Genomic DNA, 26,569 nt, shown 5'->3' with positions numbered 1-26,569 from the left:
TACGTCTCTAATCCAGTGAGAAGAAAGAGAGGCCGTTAATCTTGTTAGCTTTTTTCTCCAAGAAACGAAGCAAATGAGAGCAGGAAACATGCTCCTTTGGAGACGGTTCGGCTCCTGCTTTTTAATACAAAGCTCTCAAATTTTTCTCCAAATATCTACATTGAACACTTTTTCACAGTGTTTCTGATTTTCTTGAGGCATCATAAAAAAGGTAGGGAAAAATATTAGTCAAATAAAAAAAGTGTTTTTTGGGGGGTTTTTTAGAGTTTTTTTCTATATGATCAGATGTAATTTTCTCCAAATACAAAGTTGTTATTTGGAAATTACATCACTAGTATTAGTCTTTAGGGGATGATGTGGAAGGAGGGACTGGTTGCTTTCTTTGTCTGTCTGCCATATTGGATTTAGCAACATTTTTCTGACAATTTCAGTGGATGGCCAGTAGTTGGCGGCGTGTTGCACAATGCACTGGTGTCCACTTCAGTGGTCTATGAAATCCACAAGAAACACAGAAAAATGTCTTTCCGATAGCTGTCCACTGTACTGACCGCTGTGCGTGAAAGGGCTAGAGTTCACGTCAGCTGCCAGCCAGCTACAGAGAGAGAGCAGAAAGCGGTGCGGCCACAAACCCGTTCTCCTGCCGAACCGGAACCAGGTCCTCAGCATGGATGACACACTGTCCTGCAGGCTGCATCTTCTGGGTGTCTCCTCTCTCTGAGATCCCCTGCAGCAGGCGCAGCTCCCCAAAGTTCCCCGCCACGGCCTCCGGCGACCTCAGGCCGCTCCTGCCCTGATGGCCCGCGGCCGAAGTCTGAGACATTTCAATCTCCAGGTTGCTTTTGTTCTCCAGATACATTCTGAGGCCTGAGGAGAAGAGAAGGAGGGAGAGGTTATCTCCGTTTTACCTGATGAAAAATGCAGCTCCTTCAGTCGATGTGGCTGACTGATGTCATGACAAAAAGTAAAACGAGGCATGTTTAAAAAAATTTTTTAAAGATGTTTTTAACAAGTTCACCTAGGTAGGACTAGGACTGTGTAATGTTATCGATTCTGCGATATTTATCGATATTTTCTTTTCCTCAGAAAGTATCGATTTTTCATCCACGGGTATCGATGCATTAAATCTTACTTTGAGTTTTATGTCAAATCCACATGAATTAAATGACAGCTGTCACAAATTACATTTTTTACCCAGTTGCACATGTACATTAAAAATGACAAGTAATGAAACAACCAGTTACAATTAATTAAATAATTAAATGAAACAGATCAATTACAATATTTAATATAAGTGAATAAGACAAAAAAGGTTCTTTTTCTGCACAACCAAATACACAAAGTCACACAATTAACATTTAAACAAAGCAAACGGATAACATATGTAGAACAGAAACATTTATTACACCAGTATTACACCATCAGTTCAATTAATTCAATCCAAGTCTATGGAACAGTCACACTCACTCTGTCCATCTAAAATCTTTCAAAAAATCTTAAAAATGCATAGAATCATATCGCTCGCTGAATATCGTGATGTATACCATATTGCATATCGTGTTGTATCTGTCATGTCGGTTTTAAGGTTGCGAACCCACATGCAAGAACACAGTCAGACAGAGCGAGTCAGAAACAATAATGTTTATTGAAGGATCAGGGAGCTGGTGGCGAAGCCGAATCGGCGGACCGGTTCTTCTACTGCCAACGGGAAAAAGCAGGGTTAGCGAGAACTCAGCGGAGTTTCTCCAGGAAATGACTGAGGTGAGCTTACTTGGCGTGGAGGTATTAGGGGCGAAGCGGAGCGCGAGCCGAGTGTCCGTTGACGAGCGATGCTTAGCTCTGATGTCGGGCACGGCCTGGAGCCTGATCCGTCCAGGCGGTCCTCCGGGAAGTTCGGGCGTGGGCCTCCTGGCCCGTAGCGTCCCGAAGGGGAAATCCCGGGGAGGGATCGACGAGGGGAGATCACGCACACACACACAGGGAGTGGCGTCTGACCGGGAACACCGGCAGCGTCGGGAAATCACACAGGAGGGAGGTGATCCACAGCGGGGAGACAGACTTACACGAATGCGGGGGCAGCTGGTTTCCGGGAAACAACTAGAAGACGGCGGGAGAATCTGGCGAGGGAGACAACAAGGGTTAGACGAGAGTAATCACAGAAGGCCTCTTTCTGGAACGCTGGTTACCGTGGTAGGCAAGCACTCAGGCGGTGAGACGGAGTGTAGCTGCTGCTTATATCGCAGGTCCACGCCCTCTAAACCAGCTGCAGGTGTGTGTCCGGGTTGAACCAGGACACTTCTCAGGGGTGGAGCATGGGTGACATCTGCTGGATGTCTTGAGAAGTGGTGGTTCCAGGGACAGGTGGAAATAAAACTAAGGAAAACAAACTAAGAAACTAGGAAAAGGGGAGGACAAACAGACCCTGACAGTACCCCCCCCTCAACGGACGCCACCTGGCGGCCGAACAGAGGACGGGGTCTGGGAGTCCCTAAAGTCTCTAATAAGGGAGGGGTCTAAAATGAATGATCCCGGAACCCAGGAACGTTCCTCAGGACCATAACCCTCCCAGTCGACAAGGAACTGGTGACCCCGACCTCGTCGCCGAGTGGCGACAATCCGGCGGACGGAGAAGGCCGGATGGCCATCGATGACCCGGGCGGGTGGAGGGGGTTCGGCCGGAGGGCAAAGTTCACTGGAGAGCACTGGCTTAATTTGGGAAACGTGGAAGGTTGGGTGGACACGCAGAGACGGGGGAAGGCGGAGGCGTACAGCTGAGGGGCTAATGACTGCCAGCACTTCAAAGGGGCCAATGAACCTTGGAGACAACTTTCTAGACATAGACTTGAGGGGAATGTTGTGTGTGGACAACCATACCTTTTGTCCCACTATATAAGCAGGTGCAGGGGTTCTACGACGGTCAGCCAGGCGTTTATTGGTAGCGGAGGTGTTGTTGAGGGCAGTGATAGTGTCCTTCCAAATCTTATGGCTTCGTCGGATGTGGTGTTGTACCGACGTGATCGAGAGGTTCTCCTCGTCAGAGGGGAGGAGTGGTGGTTGGTAACCCAGGACCACTTCAAACGGAGAGAGACCTGTGGCTGCAGAAATGTGGCTGTTATGTGCATACTCGACCCATGGGAGGTATTGGGCCCAATCGTTGGGGTTCGTGGAGGTCAGGCATCGCAGAGTCGTCTCTAGCTCTTGGTTCATACGTTCTGTCTGGCCATTGGTTTGTGGATGGTAGCCAGAAGTGAGGGATACCTTAGCCCCCAGAGCCGAGCAGAACTGACGCCAGACCTGTGATATGAACTGGGGGCCGCGATCCGAGAGGATTTCCTGCGGGATGCCATGTAGTTTAAAGACATGTTTAATTAATAACAGGGCAGTCTGGGCAGCCGTGGGCAGCTTACGTAGGGGAACAAGGTGACATGCCTTGGAGAAACGGTCGACGATGGTGAGGATGGTGGTCATACCTTTACTGGTTGGGAGTCCGGTAACGAAATCTATGGCCACGTGGGACCAAGGGCGCTTAGGTATGGGTAGTGGTTGTAGGAGTCCTGCGGGGGGTTGATTGGATGACTTGTTCCGGGCACAGATTGGGCAGGCTGAAACAAACTCCTTGACATCCTTGTGTACGGAGGCCCACCAAAACCGTCTGTTTATTAGCCCAATCGTGCGGCTAACGCCGGGGTGACCTGAGAACTTAGAATTGTGTATCCACTGGAGAAAACGGGATCGGACAGAGGACGGAACATACACCTTACCCGGTGGGCAGGACTCTGGGGCTGGTTCTGTTTGCTGAGCTTGATGGACGATGTCTTCGATCTCCCAGGTGACCATTCCCACGGTGCAACTGGGAGGCAGGATGGGAGCTGGGACCACCTCAGCGTCATCTGGGGAATAGACTCGAGATAGAGCATCGGGTTTAACATTCCTTGAACCTGGGCGAAATGTGATAGATAGGTTAAATCGAGAAAAGAACAGAGACCAACGAGACTGGCGGGGATTGGATTTCTTGGCTGCTTGCAAGTATGTCAGGTTCTTGTGATCGGTCCAGACCAGTACGGGGTGTTCGGCGCCCTCCAGCCAGTGGCGCCACTCCTCCAAGGCGAGTTTAATCGCGAGAAGCTCTCTGTCGCCCACGTCATAATTCCTCTCAGCTGGTGAGAGTCTACGGGAAAAGAAGGCGCATGGATGGAGCTTATGGTCGTGGGTAGACATCTGGGAAAGAACCGCGCCGACCCCGGTGTCGGAGGCGTCAACTTCCAGAATGAATTGCTTCTTGGGGTCAGGCTGGACCAGAATGGGAGCGTGTGCAAACCGGGACTTGAGCTCCTCGAAGGCGGCCTCCGCTTGAGGGGTCCAGACGTATTCTCTCTTGCTGGAAGTGAGAGCGGTGAGGGGTGAAGCAGTCTGACTGTAATTGCGTATGAACCTCCTGTAGAAGTTTGCAAACCCCAAAAAGCGCTGTAGTTGTTTGCGGTTTTCGGGTTTAGGCCAGTCGAGTACTGCCTTGATCTTGTCCTCGGATGCTCTAACCTGTCCCCTTTCGAGGATGTACCCTAGGAAGGTTACTGAAGGGCGGTGAAACTCACACTTTTCCGCTTTTACATACAGCTTATTCTCCAGAAGGCGTTGGAGAACCAGACGGACATGTTGTTTGTGCTCCGCGAGGGATTTGGAATATATCAGGATATCATCCAGGTAGACGAACACAAAGACATTGATGAGATCCCTCAGGACGTCGTTCACCAGGGCCTGGAAGAAAGCAGGTGCGTTAGACAACCCAAACGGCATGACCAAATATTCATAGTGGCCCATGGGGGTTTTAAACGCCGTCTTCCACTCATCACCCTCCCTTATGCGAAGGAGGTGGTAAGCGTTCCTGAGATCTAGTTTTGTGAATATGGTTGCTTCTTGGACGGGCTCAAAGGCTGAGGATAATAATGGCAACGGGTACTTATTCTTGATGGTGATCTGGTTGAGTCCACGGTAGTCAATACAGGGCCGGAGAGAGCCATCCTTTTTCCCCACGAAGAAGAACCCTGCTCCGAGGGGAGAGGATGAGGTGCGGATAATCCCTGCAGCTAGAGACTTGTTTATGTACTCCTCCATGGTTTGCCTTTCTGCTCTAGAAATGTTATATAGCTTACTGTTGGGTAATGGGGCGCCAGGCAGTAGATCGATGGCACAGTCATACGGTCTGTGGGGTGGCAGAGACAGGGCTTTGTCCTTACTGAAAACAGGAGCTAGATCATGGTACTCACGGGGAATGGAGGAGACGTCAGATGGGTCGATCTCAGCTGGCTCTGTAGGCGTAGTGACGACTGGAAAGGCGGAATGAAGGCAGGTACTGTGACACTTTGTGGACCACGACTCAATCTTGGTCTCGGCCCAGTCTATGTGCGGGTTGTGCTTGTATAACCAGTCGAAACCAAGGATGATGGAGGCACTGGCGGCAGGAAACACGAGGAAAGTAATCTCTTCTGTGTGATTACCTGAAGTGAGTAGACGCACTGGCTTGGTTTGATGGGTGATCTGTGGCAGGTTCCCTCCGTCGAGGGCTGATACCCGGAGAGGAACTGGAAGCGGCTCGATTTCAATAGACAGTTGCTCGACGATGTCTGAATTAATGAGGTTCTGTTCACACCCTGAGTCAATGAGGGCTGATAAAGAATATGGTTCGTTAATGATTATGGAGACAGGGATGATTAAGCGAGATCTTACTGCTGTAGTCTCCGGCAGTCTCCCCGTCCTTACTGCCGGACCTGCGGGTTTAAACGTATTGGACAGTTAGCGATTACATGATTGGGTTCACCACAGTAAAGGCAAAGCCGGGAGCGCATCCTCCTCTGCCGCTCCTCTGGGGTTAGCTTAGCGTGTCCCAGTTGCATGGGTTCTGGTCCTGTAGATGAGGGAAAGGTGGGTGGAGGTTGGACAGTCGACTGGTTACTGACCTGTGCGGAGCACGGAAGGGCGGTGCGGCGGGATCGCTCACTCATCCTTGACCGAATCCGGTTGTCTAATCTTATGGCCAAGTTAATAAATTCATCCAGAGACTCTGGTTCATCTAGAGTAGCCAGTTGGTCCTTTATCTGCTCATTTAACCCATGAAAGAATGCGCTTTTAAGCGCAGCAGGGTTCCAGCCTGAAGCAGCGGCCAAGATTCTAAAATCGATGGCAAAGTCTGACACAGTCTTCTGGCCTTGCTTCAATCCGTGTAGTTCACGGGAGGCTGAAGTCTTCTCAGCCTCTTGACAAAACACCTGCTGTAACTCCTTCAAAAACTCGGGGAAGGTACACCCATAGTTAGAGGCTGAAGAAAACCGGGCTTCGGCCCACTCTAGGGCTCGGCCCGTCAACAGGGATAACACGTAGGAAATCTTAGCACTGTCATGCAAAAAACTCTGCGGTGAATGATTAAAGATGATATTGCATTGGAGAATAAACCCCTTGACCTTCCGGACGTCACCTGAAAATTTCTCTGGCGCTGAGGGTCGGACGTCCGAAAACATGGAGCGGGCTGGTGGATCCGGAGCCACTGTCGGGGAAGGTTGAGAGCTGGGAGCCTGCTGAACTGAATTCCGTAGGAAAGTGGTTAATTCTGTTAGTTTATCGTTAGTCTCGGCTTGACGACTAGCTAACTCCCGTAATGCGGAGTCATGTGACTGGACTAGCGCGTGTTGTTCGGACAGCGCCCGTCTGATAGCGTCTGCTGAGGTTCCGAACTGGCCTGAGTGTTCTGTCATGTCGGTTTTAAGGTTGCGAACCCACATGCAAGAACACAGTCAGACAGAGCGAGTCAGAAACAATAATGTTTATTGAAGGATCAGGGAGCTGGTGGCGAAGCCGAATCGGCGGACCGGTTCTTCTACTGCCAACGGGAAAAAGCAGGGTTAGCGAGAACTCAGCGGAGTTTCTCCAGGAAATGACTGAGGTGAGCTTACTTGGCGTGGAGGTATTAGGGGCGAAGCGGAGCGCGAGCCGAGTGTCCGTTGACGAGCGATGCTTAGCTCTGATGTCGGGCACGGCCTGGAGCCTGATCCGTCCAGGCGGTCCTCCGGGAAGTTCGGGCGTGGGCCTCCTGGCCCGTAGCGTCCCGAAGGGGAAATCCCGGGGAGGGATCGACGAGGGGAGATCACGCACACACACACAGGGAGTGGCGTCTGACCGGGAACACCGGCAGCGTCGGGAAATCACACAGGAGGGAGGTGATCCACAGCGGGGAGACAGACTTACACGAATGCGGGGGCAGCTGGTTTCCGGGAAACAACTAGAAGACGGCGGGAGAATCTGGCGAGGGAGACAACAAGGGTTAGACGAGAGTAATCACAGAAGGCCTCTTTCTGGAACGCTGGTTACCGTGGTAGGCAAGCACTCAGGCGGTGAGACGGAGTGTAGCTGCTGCTTATATCGCAGGTCCACGCCCTCTAAACCAGCTGCAGGTGTGTGTCCGGGTTGAACCAGGACACTTCTCAGGGGTGGAGCATGGGTGACATCTGCTGGATGTCTTGAGAAGTGGTGGTTCCAGGGACAGGTGGAAATAAAACTAAGGAAAACAAACTAAGAAACTAGGAAAAGGGGAGGACAAACAGACCCTGACAGTATCATGTGATTAGTGTATCGCTACAGCCCTATTTAGGACCCAACCCAGTAAAATGCACTGAAGATTAATTTTGCAATGCAACAACCCATTTTAAACGCTGTGAGGCATGAATACTGTCATAAAGTCTGCAGGACACCGACTGACTTATACAAGAACAAAGCCACTGATTGCTGCTACTGTGACTCCATCAGAGTTGCGTGATTTAACTAGAAAGAGTTCAGACCAGAATAACAAGAAACAATGAGGAGAGGCCCTGAAGGCTTCGTGGAGTAAGAAGATTCTGCAGTAAGGTGCTACGTTGCTGCAGCTTCACTGCCAGCAGTCATGTGATCCACTGCATGGATGAAGACGACGAAGGCTGGGAGCATTTCTGCCTGAAAAGTTTCCTCTTCAATTCTACAATTAGATTTTAATTGCTTGGCTCTAAGCAGAACTCAATGTACCAGGAATAATTGCTGGATAAGTTTGGTAATATTGGTGCACTCCTATCCATTAGACCTTTCCACATTTTGTCATGGAAAAAGTGTCCAACACAAAGTAATGCATATTCATGAAACTGGAGGTTTGGTCTCCCAAAAATTTTCAAGTAATAAAAATCTGAAAAGTAACAAATTTGGCCTGTCGGCACAAATGACCCGTGAACATGTACATGATGCAGATAGACGCTTTTTAAAACTTGTTAGCGACATTTTTAATGACAAATTAATTTTCTCTGAAAATGTTAAATAAGTTGCTACATTGCAAAACCTTTTTTTAATTAACTAATAAAACCTAGACAATAAACAGGATGATGTAGATCCAGCAGATTTAGGAGCGATCAATTATTAAACTTGTCTGAATGCAGCAAGAGGAAAGAGCGGCTCGTGTTTTGGTCTTGTGGATGAAAATAAAGCCTAGAAATTATAAACCAGCGAAATAGAAAACAACCAACCTGTGAACATTTAATAAACTGCATTCCTTTCTTTTAAAAAAATCTTACACATCTTCTTTGTTTCAGCTCTACAGTCATTTAGATGCTTTTATTTTTGTCACAAACCTGACTAAATGTTTGTTTCATTCGCATATTCATCATTCATTATTGGGATTTTATTGGGGTTTTTTATGTGGCACATGAAGCAAAAAGGTTGTAAATCACTGGTGTAGATCAAAGCATTTTCATGTGTCAAAATGGCCTAGTTCAAGTTTAATCCAGTTGAGTAAATTCAGTCAGTTTGATCTGACTGAGCCGCTGATTCTACTGAAGAAAAGCCTCCCCACAGCATGATGCTGACACCACCATGGAATCTCAGTGCTACACTTTTCTTTTTTTCTTTTTTTAATCAAGCATCATTTTCCTTCCAACTCACAACAGCTTCGTTTGGTACTTAAAATAAAAATAAAGGCTATTGAAGTTTGTGAATGTCAGGAGCTGATGTCACTTGGATTTATTCCAACTTCTTAAAAGAAAACATTTGAATTTTAGGGGAAATGTATATAAAGTGTATGCAGCAGGTTGATATGTATCTATGTTGTTACATTTATGCTCAAAAATAAAACAGGAGAAAAGGCGTTATGACAGAATACAAACAGTGAAGTTACGAGAACGAAAGCAGCGCTCTAAAAGAACAAAGGCCTCATGAAGCCAGCAGGATTACTGCTCATGTGAAAGGCAGCAGGAGTTCACATGACATTTAGGCTCTTTAAGCAGTGAGCTGAAAGTACTGTCAAAAATAATAATACAGCTGGATTACAGCTGAAAACAAGCAAAGATCCCCAACTAACACAACCTTCACATTCAATTTTCTCAATTATCCAAACAATCAAACATAAACACATCCATGATGTCAGATCTGACTGTTCCTGGAAGCGGCTCCTGCTGTCAGTCCAGCCCTGTGCAACGCGGGAAGCGCTCCGTTGTTCCCGGAGGACAATGACGGGCTTGTTGGGCGCCGGGCCCCGCAGGCTCCGGGTGACGTCAAAAAAACAAACTGCTTTCTTTTCGGTTTTTCCAGCTCCGTTCACAGCAATTAACAGATTGCAGGCTGAAAGCGAACTGAACCTGAAAGCGGGACTAATCGGCAGGTTCCTGCTCCGTAATCTGTCAGCAGTGCTCTGCAAAACGATGGATGTCATTTGTTTAACAGAAACTAACTTGATGGGTGGTGGAAAGAATCATTTATTCAAAGTAAAGGTAAAGGTATTTCTCTGCATTTTCCACAACGCTGCATTCAAGGTTAACTCAGATTTTGATGAAGTAAAACAGATGAACTTACCTGGAGAGATGCAAAAAAAGTCGCTCTGGATGATGTTGAAGGCGCAGGCAGCAAAGACGTGCTGGATCCGAATATATATATATATATATATATTTAAAAAATCTGCTGCAAAACTTTACTTTTCAGTAATCCAAATTATTTTAAACTTTTTGTTGGGTTATTACTTTTTTCTTTCTTTCCTTTTTTTTTTTTTTTTTGCTGGGGGTGGGATGAGGAGGCTGCAGGAACGTCGGAGCACAGAGGCGTGGTTGAAAACAAGAGAAGGTGAGGAGTTTCTTCTCTCCTGCGCTCTCCCCAGCGAAAGAGGGCGACGCTCCTGAGCCCTCTGAGGGCGGCGGGGCCGGTGGAGGGGGCCGGGTGGGGGCGGTGGGGAGTGGGTGGTGCAGAGTCTGAGCGGCTTTAAAAGGAAACTTTCCTCTCAGAAAACTTGTAGTAAAAAGATCAAATGAAAGGTTATTTCACTTAAAACTTTGGAAAAACATCTTGTTATCAGTGATAATCTACCAGTGGAACTGGTCATTTATTTATTTGATCAATATTATGGATTTATTGCCTTAAAATAAGCTCTTGTATCTTGTTGAAAAGTTACTTTGGAGTTAGTTTTGTCTTAATTCAAGTGTATTAAGATGTTTGCACTGGAAACTAGACTAAAATAAGTAAGATTTTGTGTTTTTTGCAGTGTAGACAAATACCTAAATCAGCTTCTACACACTGCAGCAAGTAACTTTTAAACAAGATAGAAGCTTGTTTTAAGTCTATAATTCCTTATTATTTATGAAAAAGTACTAGTTCCAGTAAATTCACTTATAACAAGGCAATATTCCTGTGTTATAAGTGAATTTATTTGCCAGTGGATCTATTACTTTTTCATCAATGATAAGGAATTATAGACTTAAAACAAGCTTCTGTCTTGCTGAAAAGTTAGTTTTGTGTTATTTTAAGTGCACTAAGATATTTGCATTAGAAACTGGACCAAAAATTACTTTGTAAGATTTTGTATTTTTGCAGTGCAGTGCCTTGCAAAAACTTTTTTTCACACCCCTTTAACTCTCCACACCTGGCTATAATAGAGCTTTAATGTATTTTGTTGGGATTTTATGTACAGAGGTGGATATAATATATCCAGTTATATATATATATATAACATCAGTCATTTCAATATTTAAAAATTACGTCATCAGACGGAACAAAATGGAAATTTATGTGGAAATTTTTGTACTTTAAAGACCAAAATGAAAATAATTCATATAAATACCATAACAAAATACTAATTTTCCCAAATCCAATGTTTTTCAATGTAAAACTTATGAATCTAACAAAAAAGGTGTGTGTGTGTGTGTGTGTTCAAAATCATGTACCAGTTTTTCTCCACTTCACATTTCACAAGAGATTCCCCTCCACCCCCACAACATGTTGTCAGCTGAAGCAGACAAGCAGAACCTGAGGAATGAGACGTTATCAGAACCAAAACCTTTCCCCACAGATCAGCGGCCAAAGCTACATTTCCATTGGCTCTGCCTGCTGAAACGATGTTTCCAGTCGGAGGAGCTCGCAGCGTCCGCCTCCCTCGTTCTCAGAAACCAGTGGAGACGAGATTTCCGACTGACTGGAGTCACCTGGTCTGGAGCGAGGGCCGGCTGAGACAGAGCGGGATTAAAGAGATGTCCAGGGGGGCTGACCGCACTCTGGTCTTGTGGGCGTTTGTGAGAGCTATCAAGGAGAAAAGAGAAATCACATGGAAAAACACGGCCTGGAGCAAAGTATGATTAGAGCTGTGTGAAGTCAGGATCAGCTGGATTCTTCGTTTTTTTCTTATTTTATCGATCAAAGGCGTCTTTTTTTTTTTTTTTTTTTACAAATGTAGGCTGGAATAGTTTTATTTGTTAAAAAAAAATGTTCTTAGTGAGAGTAGAAGAGGCTTGGAGAGAATCATCTAGCACCATCTTACAGTGTTAAAGCAGATTTAAAGTCAGAAAACATCCCACTACTCAACTTGGAAACTTTTTTTTTTTTAATCATCTCAAAACACAAAGAAGATTTTTACTAAAACGTGTCGAACTCAGCAACCCAAGACCAAGATGGACACTGAAAAACTTTATATATTTTGCTGCTGTGTGATGGTTGCTGATCTGCAACAGGGATTCCCCACAGTGTATTATTATTGTTTCTCACTGTATTGTGTGACAGAATCCATAAGAAAGTGTTGTAAATGAGCCCCCCCGCACCCTCCCCCCTCCAGGCTCTAATATCTGAGCAGCACCTGACTTACGCCACAATAACGCCGTCTGTAATAATTCCAGGGGGAAAGGTCACCAAATCCTCAAGGAATGCAAATGATTTTAAAACCAAATCGAGCCGCCATAAAAACGTTTCTCTTACGTTTCTCGTGACTCAGCCGAGGTTTTCAAGATCCAATAATGAGCGAACACAAGCGCTCTTAAAGGAAATTCTTACGAACTGAAACGCTACGCAGGGTTTTTAGGAGGAGTTTTTATTTGACCTTCTGCCTCCTCGGCTCCAGAGCGAGGCGCAGTGCTGATGTCACACAGGTGATCAGCAGGGATTTCTTTAATCCCACAGCGCTGAAACTCCCACCTGTCCTACTCCCACCTTCTGTTCTAGAACAAAAGGCAGTCACTTCTAAAATCCCAGCTATGTCAGATAACAGCGATTAGAACCAAAAATGTACGACATCGTCAAAAGTTGGAAGACTATTTTCGATTGTAAAATCAGGTCTAATCTGGAGTACCATGTTTGACAGAATTATTTAGACCCAATAATCCAGGATATAAATCTCGCTTTTGATCACTATTGGTGTCAATTTGCTTTGCACTTGCCTTTCCAAACTAATGCTCGCAGGTATTACACAACTTAATATTTCCGTCCTTATTAGGGAATCGTATTGGGATTCATCTTGCTTCTTAGATATTTAGTACATTTTTTAGTTTAGGTTGTTTTGCATCCTGGCAATTTCTGACATGAAATAGTGCCGTCTGTCATGGGATATCTCCTGGAGTTATTAGAGGAACTTTTGTATAGCTGCTGTAATTGAGAGTCGTTTTCAATGTAAGCAAATAAATAAAATCTATTAGGAGCTAATTTGGTTTGATCAGGGGTCATAATTTCTCAGACTTCATGTATCTGTCCTCATTTGGATGCGAGAATTTAAAGTGAATAAATAATGTGAGATTTGAATGGTTTTATGACCACAATTCATGATTGTGGTCATAAAAGGTTCAAAGAGAAAGTGAGAGGGATAATTACCTTATAATTACATAATTACAAAGTATGTGTAATGACTGGTGAGTTGACTTGGTCTTTCAGTTCCTTTCAGTCACTAATTTCATAAGTCTATAAATATGTTTCACCACAATAGAAATGTAGTAAGTCATAAAGGATATAAAGTGACAAAAAAGTATCTTGTTTTTGGCTTTTTTGTCATTTAATTGCTCCAGATCAGGGGTCACCAACCTTTTCGAGCCTGGGAGCTGCTTCACGGGTCCAGAGCAACACGAAGGGCTACTTTTCTTGGCTCAGCCTTTATAACAATAATACATATGATTACATGCCGTCTAATAATATTAATGTTGGGGACTATTCACAATAGTAATCAGTAATTATTACCATGGCAGCTCTGGTTAATTGCTATTATGTGATCAGAAGTTCTTAGTTCAGTTTTAAGTTTGATTCCCTTTCTTAGCTTTTCTGTGTGATTCTAAATTTCCCACAAGTGACTGGCAGTCTGGATTATTGCAGCTGCTGGACGCATTTTCCTTTAAATAAAAAAAGAAAAGTTATTGCATATTTTTATTATCCAACCCTCTTTACTATTAACAAATTGCGCAGAGAAAAAAATGTCCGACAGATTATAAGGTAGCACAAAACTATCCCTGCACCTGACCTGTAAGTGCGCATGTCTCCAATGCGCATCATGTGCGCGTCGCACAAAACCAGCGCAAACTTAAACCACTAAAGCAGCGAACCCTTTTTTAACACAAACGATACTAATAAGTACATGGAAGCGGAGCCGACCTGTGATCCACGGAAAGAGGAGGATGTTGATCCAGGTTCAGGTGTCAGACGTGCAGAGGAGGAGAAGGTGAAGCAACATTGTTTGCTTAGTTTTTACTCTTTTGGAAAACGTTTCAACTAGATTCAATTGTTTAACACACAGTGTTAGAGCGGCAGATGTCAGGTAACGGGTGACCCGCTAACTGTCCGGTTCGGGAAACATCAAAAAGCTCATAACCGGCGACCCGTCAGAACCGAACACGGTAAAAAAGCTCAACCGGAATCCGAACCGCTCCTAGAACTGCGGGAGGTTCAAACTCCGCTCATTCAGTGTTAGCTTACAGAAAAAGCGCCGAGCCGCCAAATAAACAAAAGCAAACTGACCAATAAGATTTAAGCTCTGGGTGCCCTTTGACCCCCACAGACTCGGGTGTGCGCTATGTACAAGATGTTTTGACGCATAATATATATTTTTTTCTCCACAATTTTGTTAATTGTAAAGAGGGTTCGATAATTAAAATTTCAGAAATTATTTTTTTTACTTAAAGTAAAAAAAAAAAAAAAAAAGACCTTAGAGCTGCTCCCACTCTAAGGTCGGCAGAGAGGGAGCAGCAGAACTGCAGGCGCTGCTGCCCTTCGATAACATTTATGCATAACAATTTACATTTAAATTTTTTTTTATAATAGGCTTTTTTTTAAAATTCTGAATATAAACAAATATTACTACTTCAATGTAAAAATATTAAATAATTTATTTGGCAATGCTCCCTAATGAGAATGGCTATTTTTAGAACTTGCCCTGCGGGCGACAAGGGCGTTGGTGGCCCCTGATCCAGATCATCCAAAAAATGTTGATAGGAGCTAAGGGAGAAGGCAGATTAGCTCAATTTTTTTCCCAGATTGTCTCAACATAGTAACAAATACAGTAAAAATAAAAAAGTATATTATATATGTAGCCCTGGGGTTTGGAGAACCATAAGAAGTGGGGGTTTATGTCTTCCGATATGTAACTGGGGTTAAGAATGGGTAATGGAGTTACATAAATGTATATTTTGGTGATTTACCTATTGTAAAGTACGGAGAGGGATGATTTCCTGTGTCCGAGAGTAACTGAGATTTACGAGGTGCAGTGAAGTGTACGGGGGGGAAGAGAGAGACGAGAGGATTCTGGGAAGCGAGAGGAGAACGAGAGCGGAAGGAGAGAGGGGAAGAAAAAAAAGGAAAGAGGGATTGGAACCTTACGAAAAAGAATTTGTGTAAAACATAGTTGGTGAGTTAGAAATAAGATTATAAGTATAGTTCACAATTGAGTAATGGGAAGCGAGGACTGTTACTAATTAGAGGACACTACAGCGGAGCCCGTTTTTGGGTAACGCAGCAAGATGGCGGGGACGTTTCCCTGAAGATAAAGAAAGCTACAGGAATCCTGCGTGGAGACGGAAAAAAAAGAAAGTGGACTCGCGAAGCAGCGGTGACGGTGAGGACGTCGGCGGAGCGAGCCGGTTTCTGGGGTCCACCCGGTTCCAACAAGAGGAACAGTAACAAGGATTTTGCGTTCGTGTCAGCGAACTCGAACATCATCAGGCCTGCAACGGAAGCGTCAACGGGTATTGGACTGTATGTGTGAGAGTGGGCCCTGTGTGCGGAGATGTGTAAAGTTATATGCTGAAATGTGAAGTTGGTGTAAGTTTAAGAACTGTTAATGTTTGTAAATATATATAAGGGGTTATAGAGACTGATGTGTGTTAAATTCCTACCAACGTTCAGGGTAGATAGAAGAAGCCAGGTTTGTGTGTTGAAGATAAATAAGAAAAAACAACTTTGTGCGTGGATGTCTGGATTATTTTACTGGGAAGGTAAAAGAATGACAACAGTAGTGGAGTAACGGCTACTCATATGAGGTAAACCTGCGTGGTATCTACCTGAAAATCACGAACCCAAGTAGCCACCCCACAAGTGAGTTAAAGTTCTGCCCCTGAGAACAGGTGATGGAGCAGTGGGGTGCTACATATATATATATATATATATAGTTTTAAAGTTACATACCGCAGCTTTGAAAAACAAAAGCTGCCTTATAATTGATTACTTAATAAGCTAATAGGGCTCACCAATAAACATTTAAGACATTCAAGACCATTACCAATTAAATTTAAGACTCATATCACAACAGAAAAGTACAACAGATTTTTTTTTATATAGTAGTCCCCAGCTTACTACAGAAAGGATGCAACATCGAATGAGTTGGCAACATAAGTGAAGCCAGTGGCGAAGTCACGGACGCCATTTTTGTTTGTGGGTGACTCAAACGTTTGCCTGACAAAAATCGAAAAAAAAAAAGAAAGAAATTAAACGTCACCACAAAATTTAAGACTTGTGATATTTAAGGCCAGCTTAAATTGTTTTAATTAATTAAAAAAAACATTTCAGGACATCCTCCATCAATACTAAAATGATTATTCAAATATACTGCTCCAAAAAATAAAGGGAACACTTCAGTGTTCACTTAAATGTTAAAGTGTTCCTTTATTTTTTTGAGCAGTGTATATGCTTTTAGCCTTACTAAAATTTTTTCGCTTATCTAAAAAAAAAAAAAAAATAAAAATCTACAAAGAGGCTAATTATCTCACTGTACCAGAAAAATAAAAAATAAAACAAAAGCAGGCTTAGCGGTACACTCACTAAAATATAAAACAGCAACACTCATTGTTAAATAAGCAGGATTTATTTTAACTTTATTAACAGAAATGTATTAACATTTAATATGCAGGAATGACCCCTGTGAATACATGGCACAATCATATACATTCTTTAAGGAGACAGTGCACAAACTTGGTGGGTGGGTAAATACAGAAATCTTCAAATGATCCTTCGGTGGGCTCTGACTGGAGTGAGCTGGGTGAGAAACGCCGACTTTAAAAATGTTTTTATACATATATATTTATAAAGAAACATGGTTGTTACTAAAAAAGAACAAAAAAGGAATCCTAGTATTATCACACATCAGTTTCTATATACAATCTAAGGACAGGTAATTCACACAAACCAAAAGGGAGGAATCTACCACAGTGCTAGGCTGTAACTGTAATATACTTATTTCCATGTAACACAACAATCACATGTGCAGCTGATCGCTCCGCTTCATTTTAAAGAAACTAAAAACAAACGGGTGTTTTTCACTTTATTTAGCTTATAATTCTTTTTAATGTCATTGCACGCCCCCCCTTCCCCCGCAAAACAGACGTTTGTGCCTCAGTAGACCGTCCGTATGAACGTGTGCGCCATGAAGTGGGGTTGACACAGGATCCTCGCCGTCTGTAGAAAATTCAGTGTCCCGTCAGGTAGTCCTGCGTGGAGTCGGAGGCAAAGGAATCGGCGTCCTCGTTGTCGGAGTCCTCGCTGCTGTCGTCGGCCGCGGGCTCCCCGGAGAGGGCGATGCGGGCGTAGTCGTCCGTGTCGATGGACTTGCAGAAGTGAATGGCGTATTTGAGTTTCTCCTCCAGCACCTGTTTGCACGAGTACCTGGGCAGCTTGAGCAGGAAGAAACATGTGTAGGACTCTGGCAGGAAGTGGTCGGGAGGGTTGTATTTGTCCAGAACCTGAACACAAACGAAACCGAGGTTTCAGTGAAGGAGATAGAAGATTTAGCTTTTTTTGTTTGTTTCAACACGTAACACAACAAACACAACAAAAGACTGAAAGATGCTGACGTTTGCATGTAAAAACCACATTTTCATAGTTTTATTCTTTGTAGCTATTGTTTTTTTAAACACAAAAGATCTAATTGAATAATGGCGGATGTTTCCGCAGTGGTCATGCATTAAATAAGACACCTGCAAAAACAGAGACGGTAGGACAGTAAGGAACACAGCAACGAGTAGCAGCTGAAGAGGCGGATTGAACTAAAATGCTTAACCATCCTAACTTTACATAGGAACACAGAAATTTGCCCTGCTGAAAAAAACAGTACCAAATGTAACAGATCTGTTATAGCATGTTCAGACAGAAAACAGGACAACTGGACAGTTTGTGAAAGTACAGATGGATGGATGGTCAGAAAGACGTCCAATAGGTGGATCGATGGAAGGTAAGAAAGACTAAGGTTGTTGAATGGATGGACTGTAAAAATATGGATAAATTGAGAGATTGATGGATGGACTGTTGGATTGATTGGACAAACTGATTGACTGGATGGATTGATCATAAGATTGATGATCAGAGGACCTTTCCTCACCTGCACTACAAAGTCTCGGCCCCTGAAGTCGGCGATGGTGCGGGGCAGGCGTGTGCGGCCCCAGACGAACCTCAGGAACAGAGACCTCTCTGTGTTGGAGAAAGACTCCATCACCTCCCAGAACCACTGGATGAGCGGCGCCGTCGGCTCCACGCCTTTGTACGTGGCCACCGACTTCAGCAGGTGGAGGGGGATGTCCGGGCTGCCGCACACCTAAAGCAGAGGAGGGTGAAGAGAAGATACTTCCATCAGAATCGGCACAAAGCTGCAGTACAGAGCGACTTCTGGAGGCCATGCATGCTCTCCCTCACCATGGTTTCCAGCTCGTAACCAGTAAAAAGTGACAGCAGAGGGACTGGAACCACCCGAGCCATTCCCTCGCGCACAGCAGAGACCTGCTCATCGAACTCGTGGAGTCTGCACAAAAAGTAAAACCATATAGATAAGAAAAAAAAAAAAAAGGTTAAAGAAATTCCCATCTGTGCCATCAGAAAGTTTTCTAACCTATAATTGATGGCCAAGCGGACGTATTCAGCCCGGTTCTCCAGGGTGATGTGGGAGTATTTGGAGCTGAGCTGGATGTCCTGTCCGCTGGCGCTCGGCACGGTGAAGGGCAGCGTCATGGCTTCAAACTCCTCTGCTGTAGCCTCGTTGTCCCGGATGTACATGAGCCCAGGAATGAAGTCCTTATCAACCTGAGGACAACACAAAGTCCCTGCTTATCACAGAGTCTGGCTCAGGGATGCAACGATTCAGCAAATGATTTCCGTTTTTAACCATTCCTAGATTCAAATCGTCTTCCTCAAAGCTTCGTTAAGCTATGTTTTGCTATTTAGCGCACTGTGAGCTGCTAATGGATGCTAAGTGATAGGAACAAAGTAAAAATGGTGCAACAAGTTAGGAAACTGTACAACTTTGAAGCTCTTTATTCTGTCCTTTCGTCTAAAAACAGGTAAAAAGAGAAGAAGTCAGATTTATTTTCGCATTTTTAATAAATAATTGTGGCCGCTGAGGGTTTTCAAATTGGATTTTAATCCACGGTGAAAAAATGTTTGGGCCGGAGGATTTCCTCCTTCATGTATTTCTTACTGGTTAAGTAGCTACAGCAGAATGGGAGGATTTTTTTTTATTTGATTACTCAACTAATTGTCAGAATAACTGACAGGATAAATTACTTGAAGTGTTTTCCAGCTTGGGTGTGTCTGTGTGTACGTGACTGCAGTCGTGACCACAACACACGTCCCGTGAGATTCACGGTGGTCCTCTCCATCTTGTGCTAAAACATTCTTCTGCCATCTAACCTTTTGCGATATCTCGGGGGAGAAAACTACAAAACAAAAGCAGCTTTGAGAGGGAAAATTCTTTACCCCCCCTCTCCTCTGACTCCTCCATTCTCCCAAGGAGGCTGCAGGAGCGTATGATCAGAGCGTGAGGGCAGGAGTGGACTCACGCCACCAGCCAAAAGCACAGCGGGGGCAACTGTCTTACCAAACCAAAAATGCTTTTAGCTTTCGAGTTCAAGAGAAGTTTCCAGAAACATTCGGACAGTTCTGTACCAGCAAAGAGCCAGGCTCAGGTTTTAATCTGAGGTGGAATGTATAGGAATGTGATTTTAGCGACGTTGTGATGTGGATCACGTGGACTGGAGGAGCTAAGAAACATAAATAAACTCATTGACTCTGAGGTTGTAAAAGCAAAGTCCTCCCTTCATGTCTGATATGTAACAAAATTTAATTAGGCTGCCATTATCAAAAAAATCTTGCATGAGTTTAAAACTCGTATTTTCTTACTTAAGGTCTCAGATGAGGAATTTCTGAAATCCCCTCAATGACAACTTTGAGACCCTTTATTCTGTAGCCATTTTTTTTCTTTTTTTTTTTTTAATTTTCATAAAAATGTGTACAAAAATTTTATGAATTTTTTTTTACAAATGTTAATTTAAAAAAAAAAATGATTCTGGTAATATTAAGAAAAAAAAAATCTTAGTTTAATTCTAATATTTTGTCATAAAGCTGACCTGAAGTCAAACTCCAAACAAACAGAATTAGTAAAACATCTTGTAAAAACAAAACGATGTCACTCTGATCTATGGAGACACAATGCTTTGGTGAAAAACACCCCAATTTAAAATAAATTCTTCAAAAGCAAAAAATTTGAAAAAACTGATTCATCGCCCAGCAGTACTATATGTGTGAATGTTTCTGCTCCTGGGAGAACATTTTCTACTCCGTGTTCGTCCTCACCAAGGCAATCCACACACACACACACAATTACACACACACCTCACTGAGGTCAGCGATGGTCAGGTTCATCCCTGCCAGCTGCTTCCATACAGGCTCTGCCAGGTTCAGGCTCAGAGGGCTTCCGGTTCGGATTGCGATTCCCAGGAGAACTCCTGCAGAGACCATAAAAAACACATCAAAACACACTGCAGAAAATGTCCAACAGTGACAAAGATATTTCAGACACCATGTTTTTTATTTTTTTTTATTTTAGCATAAGTGTTATTTTTCCGTGATTTGCTCATGAGGAGATTAGGAGGATTGGTACCTAGGAAGCGAAACATGCTCATGTGAAGAGAGGACTTGGCAGCGGGATTCAGCAGGAAGCAATCCCTGTTGGCGCCTGACTCGTCGCGGCCGTTAGGCGTGACGATGAGCAGCGGCGTCAGTGAGTTCTGCAGCTCCTCGCACATCTCGGCGATGGACTCGCTGTAGCCTCCGCCGCAGTCGTCCACGGACTCTCCTGATAAAAAAGAGAGAGAGAGGGGCACAGAGATAGAGAATGGCATCAAACCAGGCCAGATCCGTGGAAAAATTGGGTTATTCGAACTCTGGCATTTCTGGCTCTCTCATTGTAAAAACCTATTTTGTAGGGATTTGTTTTTGTTTTTTTTACATTTTACTAATAAAGAGCTGAAAATTATTCAGAACCACCGAGTTAAAACCATCTTTTGGCACATTTCGAGACTATGGAAAAGCAGGGCAGCCTCAGACAGACTAGATGAAGAGAGTTCACGTGAAAGTCTTCCAGGACAAAGTTTCTTTATTAGATTTATATCTGGATTTTGACTAGGCCATTCCAGCACATGGATATGAATTGAGCTAAACGAAGAGTCTGCAAGCTGTGACTCCTGAGGCTCTCACAAAAAACACACAGGAAATGGTTTTGATTATGTATGAACCAAGAAATGGTCATTTTAGGAGTTTTTCATGCAAAATCTGCTTTCAACATCTAAAACTAGTCCTGTTGCAATAAGCAATGAATCAATTAATCGAATGATCAATTAAAATGACTTCAATAATTCCCATTCTGGTGATTAATGTCTTTTGAAGGGCAATTTTGTTTTTACAGAGACATAATTAATTTCACATCTGGTTTCGGTTGGGTGTGGCTTTTATTTCCTTTTTATTATTGTTGCTTTGGGTTGTTGTTTTATTTTAGGTATTTGAAATATCCTCCAGTTCCAGCGTGTTTTTTACAAAATTGAAGTTTGTCTTTAAGAGGTCATTATATTACCTTAAAAAGGTCTCAAACCAACAATATCGTTTATCACGATAATTACTGGGACAATTTATCGTTCAGCTAAATTTGATATTGTGACAGGCCTACGTAACTAGCTTCAAACTATGCTAACTGTCCTTCATTTTCTATATTTATTTTAAAATAAAGGCACATCTCATTCTAAAAAAAAGTTTGTATTTTGTATAAATGGATTCATTTAATTTTACTTCTTAAATCTGAAAATAGAAATAAATTAGAGCTTAATTTTGTTAACTTTCATAATAAATCGTTTTATTTAGTAGTCATTTAGAAAATTAGCTGTAGCTTTAAGAATGCAAGACTGCTGGTTGTTGTACCGCTATTATAGATGTTCTGTGATGAACAGCTGGATTTATATCAACTTACTCAAAAGTTGGTTCTGTTGACTAATGACGTGGTTTTTCAATGCAGTTGGTTGCATTTAAAGGGGGTTGAATATAAATGCTTTTTTTTTTTTGGTCAAACTATTGAAACTCGTATATCGTTTTCCATCAGCAGCAGCAGTTTGCGCCGTTCTGTTGGCCTGTTCCATAAAAACCCGTCAGGACGGATCGCCCAGCGCAGGAAGTTCATCAGGGGAATTTGAGGAAGCAGCTGTTGCATCCCCATTGTGGACATGAACACACACCTACAAACTTAACCTTCCACACGCGATGGGGGAGCAGCAGGCTGTCCGGACTGAACGAGCTCATCTTGGCACACATCTGACCGAACACAGACTTGGTCCCGTCGGGGCCCGCCAGACCCCCCTTGCTGCGGGAACGCTTCACCTGCAGAGCAGAAAACGGAAGGAAAACAAACAAACAAAAAAAAAAGGTTTGACTTGTTCCTGGTTGTGCATGTAATTGATGTACTGTTGGAAACACGGCAACAACAGTACAGAACTCTGTGTGTGTGTGTGTGTGTGTGTGTGTGTGTGTGTGTGTGTGTGTGTGTGTGTGTGTGTGTGTGTGTGTGTGTGCGCACATGCGGTGGGGCTTAAAGTTACAACAGGACTCCCTACAGACAGGAAGGACTGCAGATCACACACCAGGAAAAAAAAAGGGGGGGGGGGAATCCTCTTATGAAAGACATCACATGAAACACTGAAGTATCTTAGGGGAGAAGAGGAGGAGGGAAGCAGAACAAAGGAGACAAACTTTTTTTTTTCTTTTTAAAATGAAAAGCTGAATTCACTGCACCTAAACCAGCTTTTTGTGATTTATTAAACCTGGATAAATATTAGCTAGCGCTTTGAAATTTATCGCTTTGAAATTTATTCTCAAAAGTAAGAATACATTTTTGTTCAACCAAGGCCAACATTTGAAAACTAGTCTTTTCTTTTAAAACACATGTATAAAATATAAAAAAAATACTTTCCTGGGGAAAAAAAAAAGAAAAAACAAAAACAATCAGTTTATTTTTGCTTGGTTTTAGTTGTTTTCTTAATTATAGTTTTCTTGGCCTGCAAGCATTTATGATTTGATTTTGATGCACGTGACCAAAACTTTGGACACCCCTGAATCATCGAATGCAAACTTTAACTCGGAGGCTACCTGTATTCTGTTCAGCTCCACCACAGGGCCGTGCTGTCTGTCTCTGACCATCGTAGCTTGGACCACCTTCCTGAAAGCTGCTTCCTGTTTGCAGAAAATTTTTTAAATGAATATACTAATAAAAAATCTAAAATACTCTCCACTTGTGCTGGATAAATCTCCATGATGACATACTTTGCCCTGGGAGATGAGGATGCCCCTTAGCGTGTCAAAGCCGACCGATGGACCGTGCCCAGTCTGGCCCAGCCGGCCCTCCAGGTCGAACATGGGGATGCAGGGGCAGAACAGCTCAGAGAAGTGATGCAGCAGGAGGAGTCTGTTCCTGAGGCCCATGATGGCGATCTCCTGCAGGTGGTTGTACTCCATTGGGACCTTCAAAAACACAAAGCGAAGAAAAAGCAGATATTTCAGGGTGTCAAACGAGAACTGCAGAGCTTTTACCGCCACCCGGTGGACAGCCGGAGCTGGTGCGGCACCTGTGCGGGTAGCTTCCCAGCATTGGTGGGCTTGCTGGTGGACCAGGCGAGGGTGTGAGCCGAGCCACAGGCCACTCTGTTGATCTTCTTGCCCTGCAGGGCGGCGACCAGCCGCGGCCTCTGGATGGCGTTTGTGGTCCCGTCTCCCAGCTGGCCCTCGTCGTTGTCGCCCCATGTGTAAACTTCTCCTGAAGGGGCCGCAACACAACACAAAGTAATTTTTGAGAATTACTCACATTTTGATGTTCTAGTCGTAACGTTCTATGTTTTATTTGGGGGGTATTCGGTGACAGAACGGCGCAAAATTCAGCATAATTGTTAATTCCAAGAAAAACTTTTGTTTTAAAGGTTTTTCCTTATAAAATTCAGAAAATTTTGCAAATGTATTTACATTTATAGAGCTCCTTTCATTCTTTTCCCCCAAATAAAATCGGAGTTTCAAAAGTAACCGGGTTTATAAATAGAGCCATCCTGTGCGTGATTTAGAGTGTTTTCACATCTGATAGTCCGGTAGGCTCAGTTCGACTGGGGACATCTGTTTCATTTTCAGCTGCAGTGGTTCACTTTCACACACAATGTGAAAATAAACCAAACCCTTCAGAAGAAAAACTGTTTCTCTCCTTGCCTGTGGTGGCGCTGCACCAAGAACTACTGACGGAAACAACACAAAAAATTCTGAAGAAGACACTGAGCTCAAACAAAAATGGAGTAGCATCAGATATTAGTGTAGAATTTCTTTTTTCTCTCTGCTAAAAGACAACGAGCCGTTTCTCCGGCTAGCACTAGACCAGGGGTGTCAAACTCCAGTCCTCGAGGGCCGGTGTCCTGCAACTTTTAGAAGTGCCTCTGCTGCACCACACCTGAATAGAATAATTAAGTAATTAGCAAGGTTCTGGAGAACTGAGGAGGTAATTAAGCCATTTGATTCAGGTGTTTTGTACCTGTGGCACATCTAAAAACTGCAGGACAGCGGCCCTTCAGGACTGGAGTTTGACACCCCTGCACTAGACTCTCATGTTCTTTTTGGTTGCATCTACCCAGAATGCCCTGTGCTTAGTCTACTTAATGCTTCTGGAGCAGTCTCCAGTTCGCTTGTATCCACGGTAGAGTTTATTTCTACCAAACTGAGACCTACGTCTTTAGGCGGACCAGTTTGCTTTTTTTGATTTGACTGTGCATTCACACTTCACCAAATGAAACGGACTTTCTAGGCAAACAAACTGCAGTGCCATTAAAGCTCTAGTTTAAACAGGGCTGATGTGAATGATGCCTTAGTGTTGTAAATGTCGCGGACCCTTGGTGTGGGCAGACCAAAACATGTGTGGAAGGTAGATGGTCTTACCGTCCTCGGTGCAGCAAACACAGTGCAGAGACCCCGTGGCGATGGCGATGACTTTCTTCCCCTGAAGCCCCTGAACCTGCCTGGGCCGCCGCACGTGGTCGTCAGAGCCATGGCCCAGTCGATGGTAGTCCCCTTTCCCCCTTTCAGTCGAACGCAAACACAGGACCGAGTTCAGTCATGGAACGACAACAACACAGAGACCAAGCAGGTCTGTGTGCGACAGCTGCCGTGCATACCACGTGTAGACGGCTCCAGATTTAGTGAGCGCCACCGAGAACTGAGAGCCGCACTCCACTTTCACCACTCCCAGGCCGGTGAGAGAGTCGATCTAAGGGTTGAACATCATTGAAATAACAGTTTTAGAATCAACATGAAGTAATGTTATGCATTTGTAAATGAGAACGGATTATTCATGTGGCTCACGCATTAAAAACAGGCTTCATGTTGAATGAAAGCAGAGATGCTTTCTTCTAGTTGCATCTTTGTGCCGCAATGAGACAGAAGGTGGGAAGCATTCCACAAAACAGCCTGGTGTTGATGCTGAAGAGCGTCTGATTTATTACCCACAGCCACCAGACTCTGTCTGCGCTCACTTATTAAGACCGTGACAGCAGGCACCATTTTTCTCACCCTGGACGCATCGTCTGTCTTTGAGCTCCCAATGAATCCTTATCTCAGGCCGGCAAACAGCAGACTAAAGCTGTCTGATCTGATAATGAGATGTATGATGTTGCTACGGCGACTCATTTAAAAAACACCTTTTTTTTGTGAATGAGATATCCAGCATGGGAAGACTTTACAAAACTGGAAAACACATCCAGGGAAATACACAGTGCGAGATAAATGCAAGATGAGAATAAAAATAAAAATCACAATGTTCAGGGCAAACTTGTTTAAACACTGGTTAAATACTAGTTAACGTACTTAGAATAAATATAAGTGAGGATCTTTTTCTGGTTCTCCCTTTTTTGCAGTCCTACTGCACTCTAATTAATAGAGTTGGGTGGACCGTTCCAAGATATTGATCACATTGATACCAAGTCGTTATCAGTATTGGATTGATACCAGTGAGATTGATACTCTAGTTTCAAAATCCCTTTGAAAATTTTATTTTATTTTTGTTTTGCAGTTTCTCAACCCAACCGTAAAATGGATTTTGCTTTGCAAAGTATATTTTTGACACTTTATTTAGAAAACAATACACACACATTTGCTGTGCTATTGTTTCTGTTGATCATGTGAACCTTCACCCCAAAGTTTTCCACAGAAAACTTGGTAAGCCTGGTGCTCGGGGTGCCGGGACAGTCATTCGTCTTTTTGAGTTAAAAAATGTTTGAAGTTGGCAAGACATTTGAAAATATCACTTGATAATTACGTGTTATGAAAAGATTGGAAGACTAATAACTGAACACCAGCTGTAAATCCTTAAAAAAATAGAAACAAACAAAAAAGAAATCTTAAAAAAAATAAGCAAGCCTGGTGGGGGCACAAGTAAAGCCTGGTTGCCCGCCAGGCTTATAATATACTGGGGGAAACACTGTTAACCCTATAAATATTTTACAGACTCCTTTACATTTTG

The 26,569-nt window shown here is 43.6% G+C and overlaps 2 protein-coding genes across 6 annotated transcripts in view; both read right to left on the bottom strand.

Annotated features, from left to right (window-relative positions):
- Nucleotides 1-14,248, bottom strand: part of oca2 (oculocutaneous albinism II) — a 58,477-nt gene extending 44,229 nt beyond the window's left edge. The window contains exons 1-3 of one of the 2 annotated variants that reach the window (XM_008407632.3): nt 13,885-14,248; nt 11,469-11,562; nt 630-864 (exon numbers count right to left, since the gene is read on the bottom strand). In XM_008407632.3, the coding sequence (XP_008405854.1) occupies nt 630-856 (227 nt within the window). In that variant the 5' untranslated portion in view covers nt 857-864; nt 11,469-11,562; nt 13,885-14,248. Of the gene's footprint in view, nt 1-629; nt 865-9,852; nt 10,175-11,468; nt 11,563-13,884 lie in introns of those variants that run through there. The other variant, XM_008407633.3, reaches the window with a different exon arrangement.
- A 2,318-nt stretch (nt 14,249-16,566) lies between these two features.
- The window catches only part of herc2 (HECT and RLD domain containing E3 ubiquitin protein ligase 2), a 61,522-nt gene continuing 51,519 nt past the window's right edge, over nt 16,567-26,569 (bottom strand). For all 4 annotated transcript variants that reach the window (XM_017304349.2, XM_017304347.2, XM_017304348.2 and 1 more), the window contains 12 exons: nt 25,227-25,318; nt 24,991-25,130; nt 23,649-23,836; nt 23,347-23,544; nt 23,173-23,256; nt 22,266-22,407; nt 20,645-20,839; nt 20,377-20,489; nt 18,599-18,789; nt 18,406-18,511; nt 18,095-18,307; nt 16,567-17,459 (listed from right to left, as the gene is read on the bottom strand). In XM_017304349.2, coding sequence (XP_017159838.1) covers nt 17,187-17,459; nt 18,095-18,307; nt 18,406-18,511; nt 18,599-18,789; nt 20,377-20,489; nt 20,645-20,839; nt 22,266-22,407; nt 23,173-23,256; nt 23,347-23,544; nt 23,649-23,836; nt 24,991-25,130; nt 25,227-25,318 — 1,935 coding nt within the window. In that variant the 3' untranslated portion in view covers nt 16,567-17,186. The remainder of the gene's footprint in view (nt 17,460-18,094; nt 18,308-18,405; nt 18,512-18,598; nt 18,790-20,376; nt 20,490-20,644; nt 20,840-22,265; nt 22,408-23,172; nt 23,257-23,346; nt 23,545-23,648; nt 23,837-24,990; nt 25,131-25,226; nt 25,319-26,569) is intronic.

Source organism: Poecilia reticulata, chromosome 4 (assembly GCF_904066995.2).
Source record: "Poecilia reticulata chromosome 4, P_reticulata-male-v2, whole genome shotgun sequence".
Classification (NCBI taxonomy): domain Eukaryota; kingdom Metazoa; phylum Chordata; class Actinopteri; order Cyprinodontiformes; family Poeciliidae; genus Poecilia; species Poecilia reticulata.
Note: the sequence above shows the minus strand (reverse complement) of the source record. Positions and strands in the feature narration are given on the sequence as shown.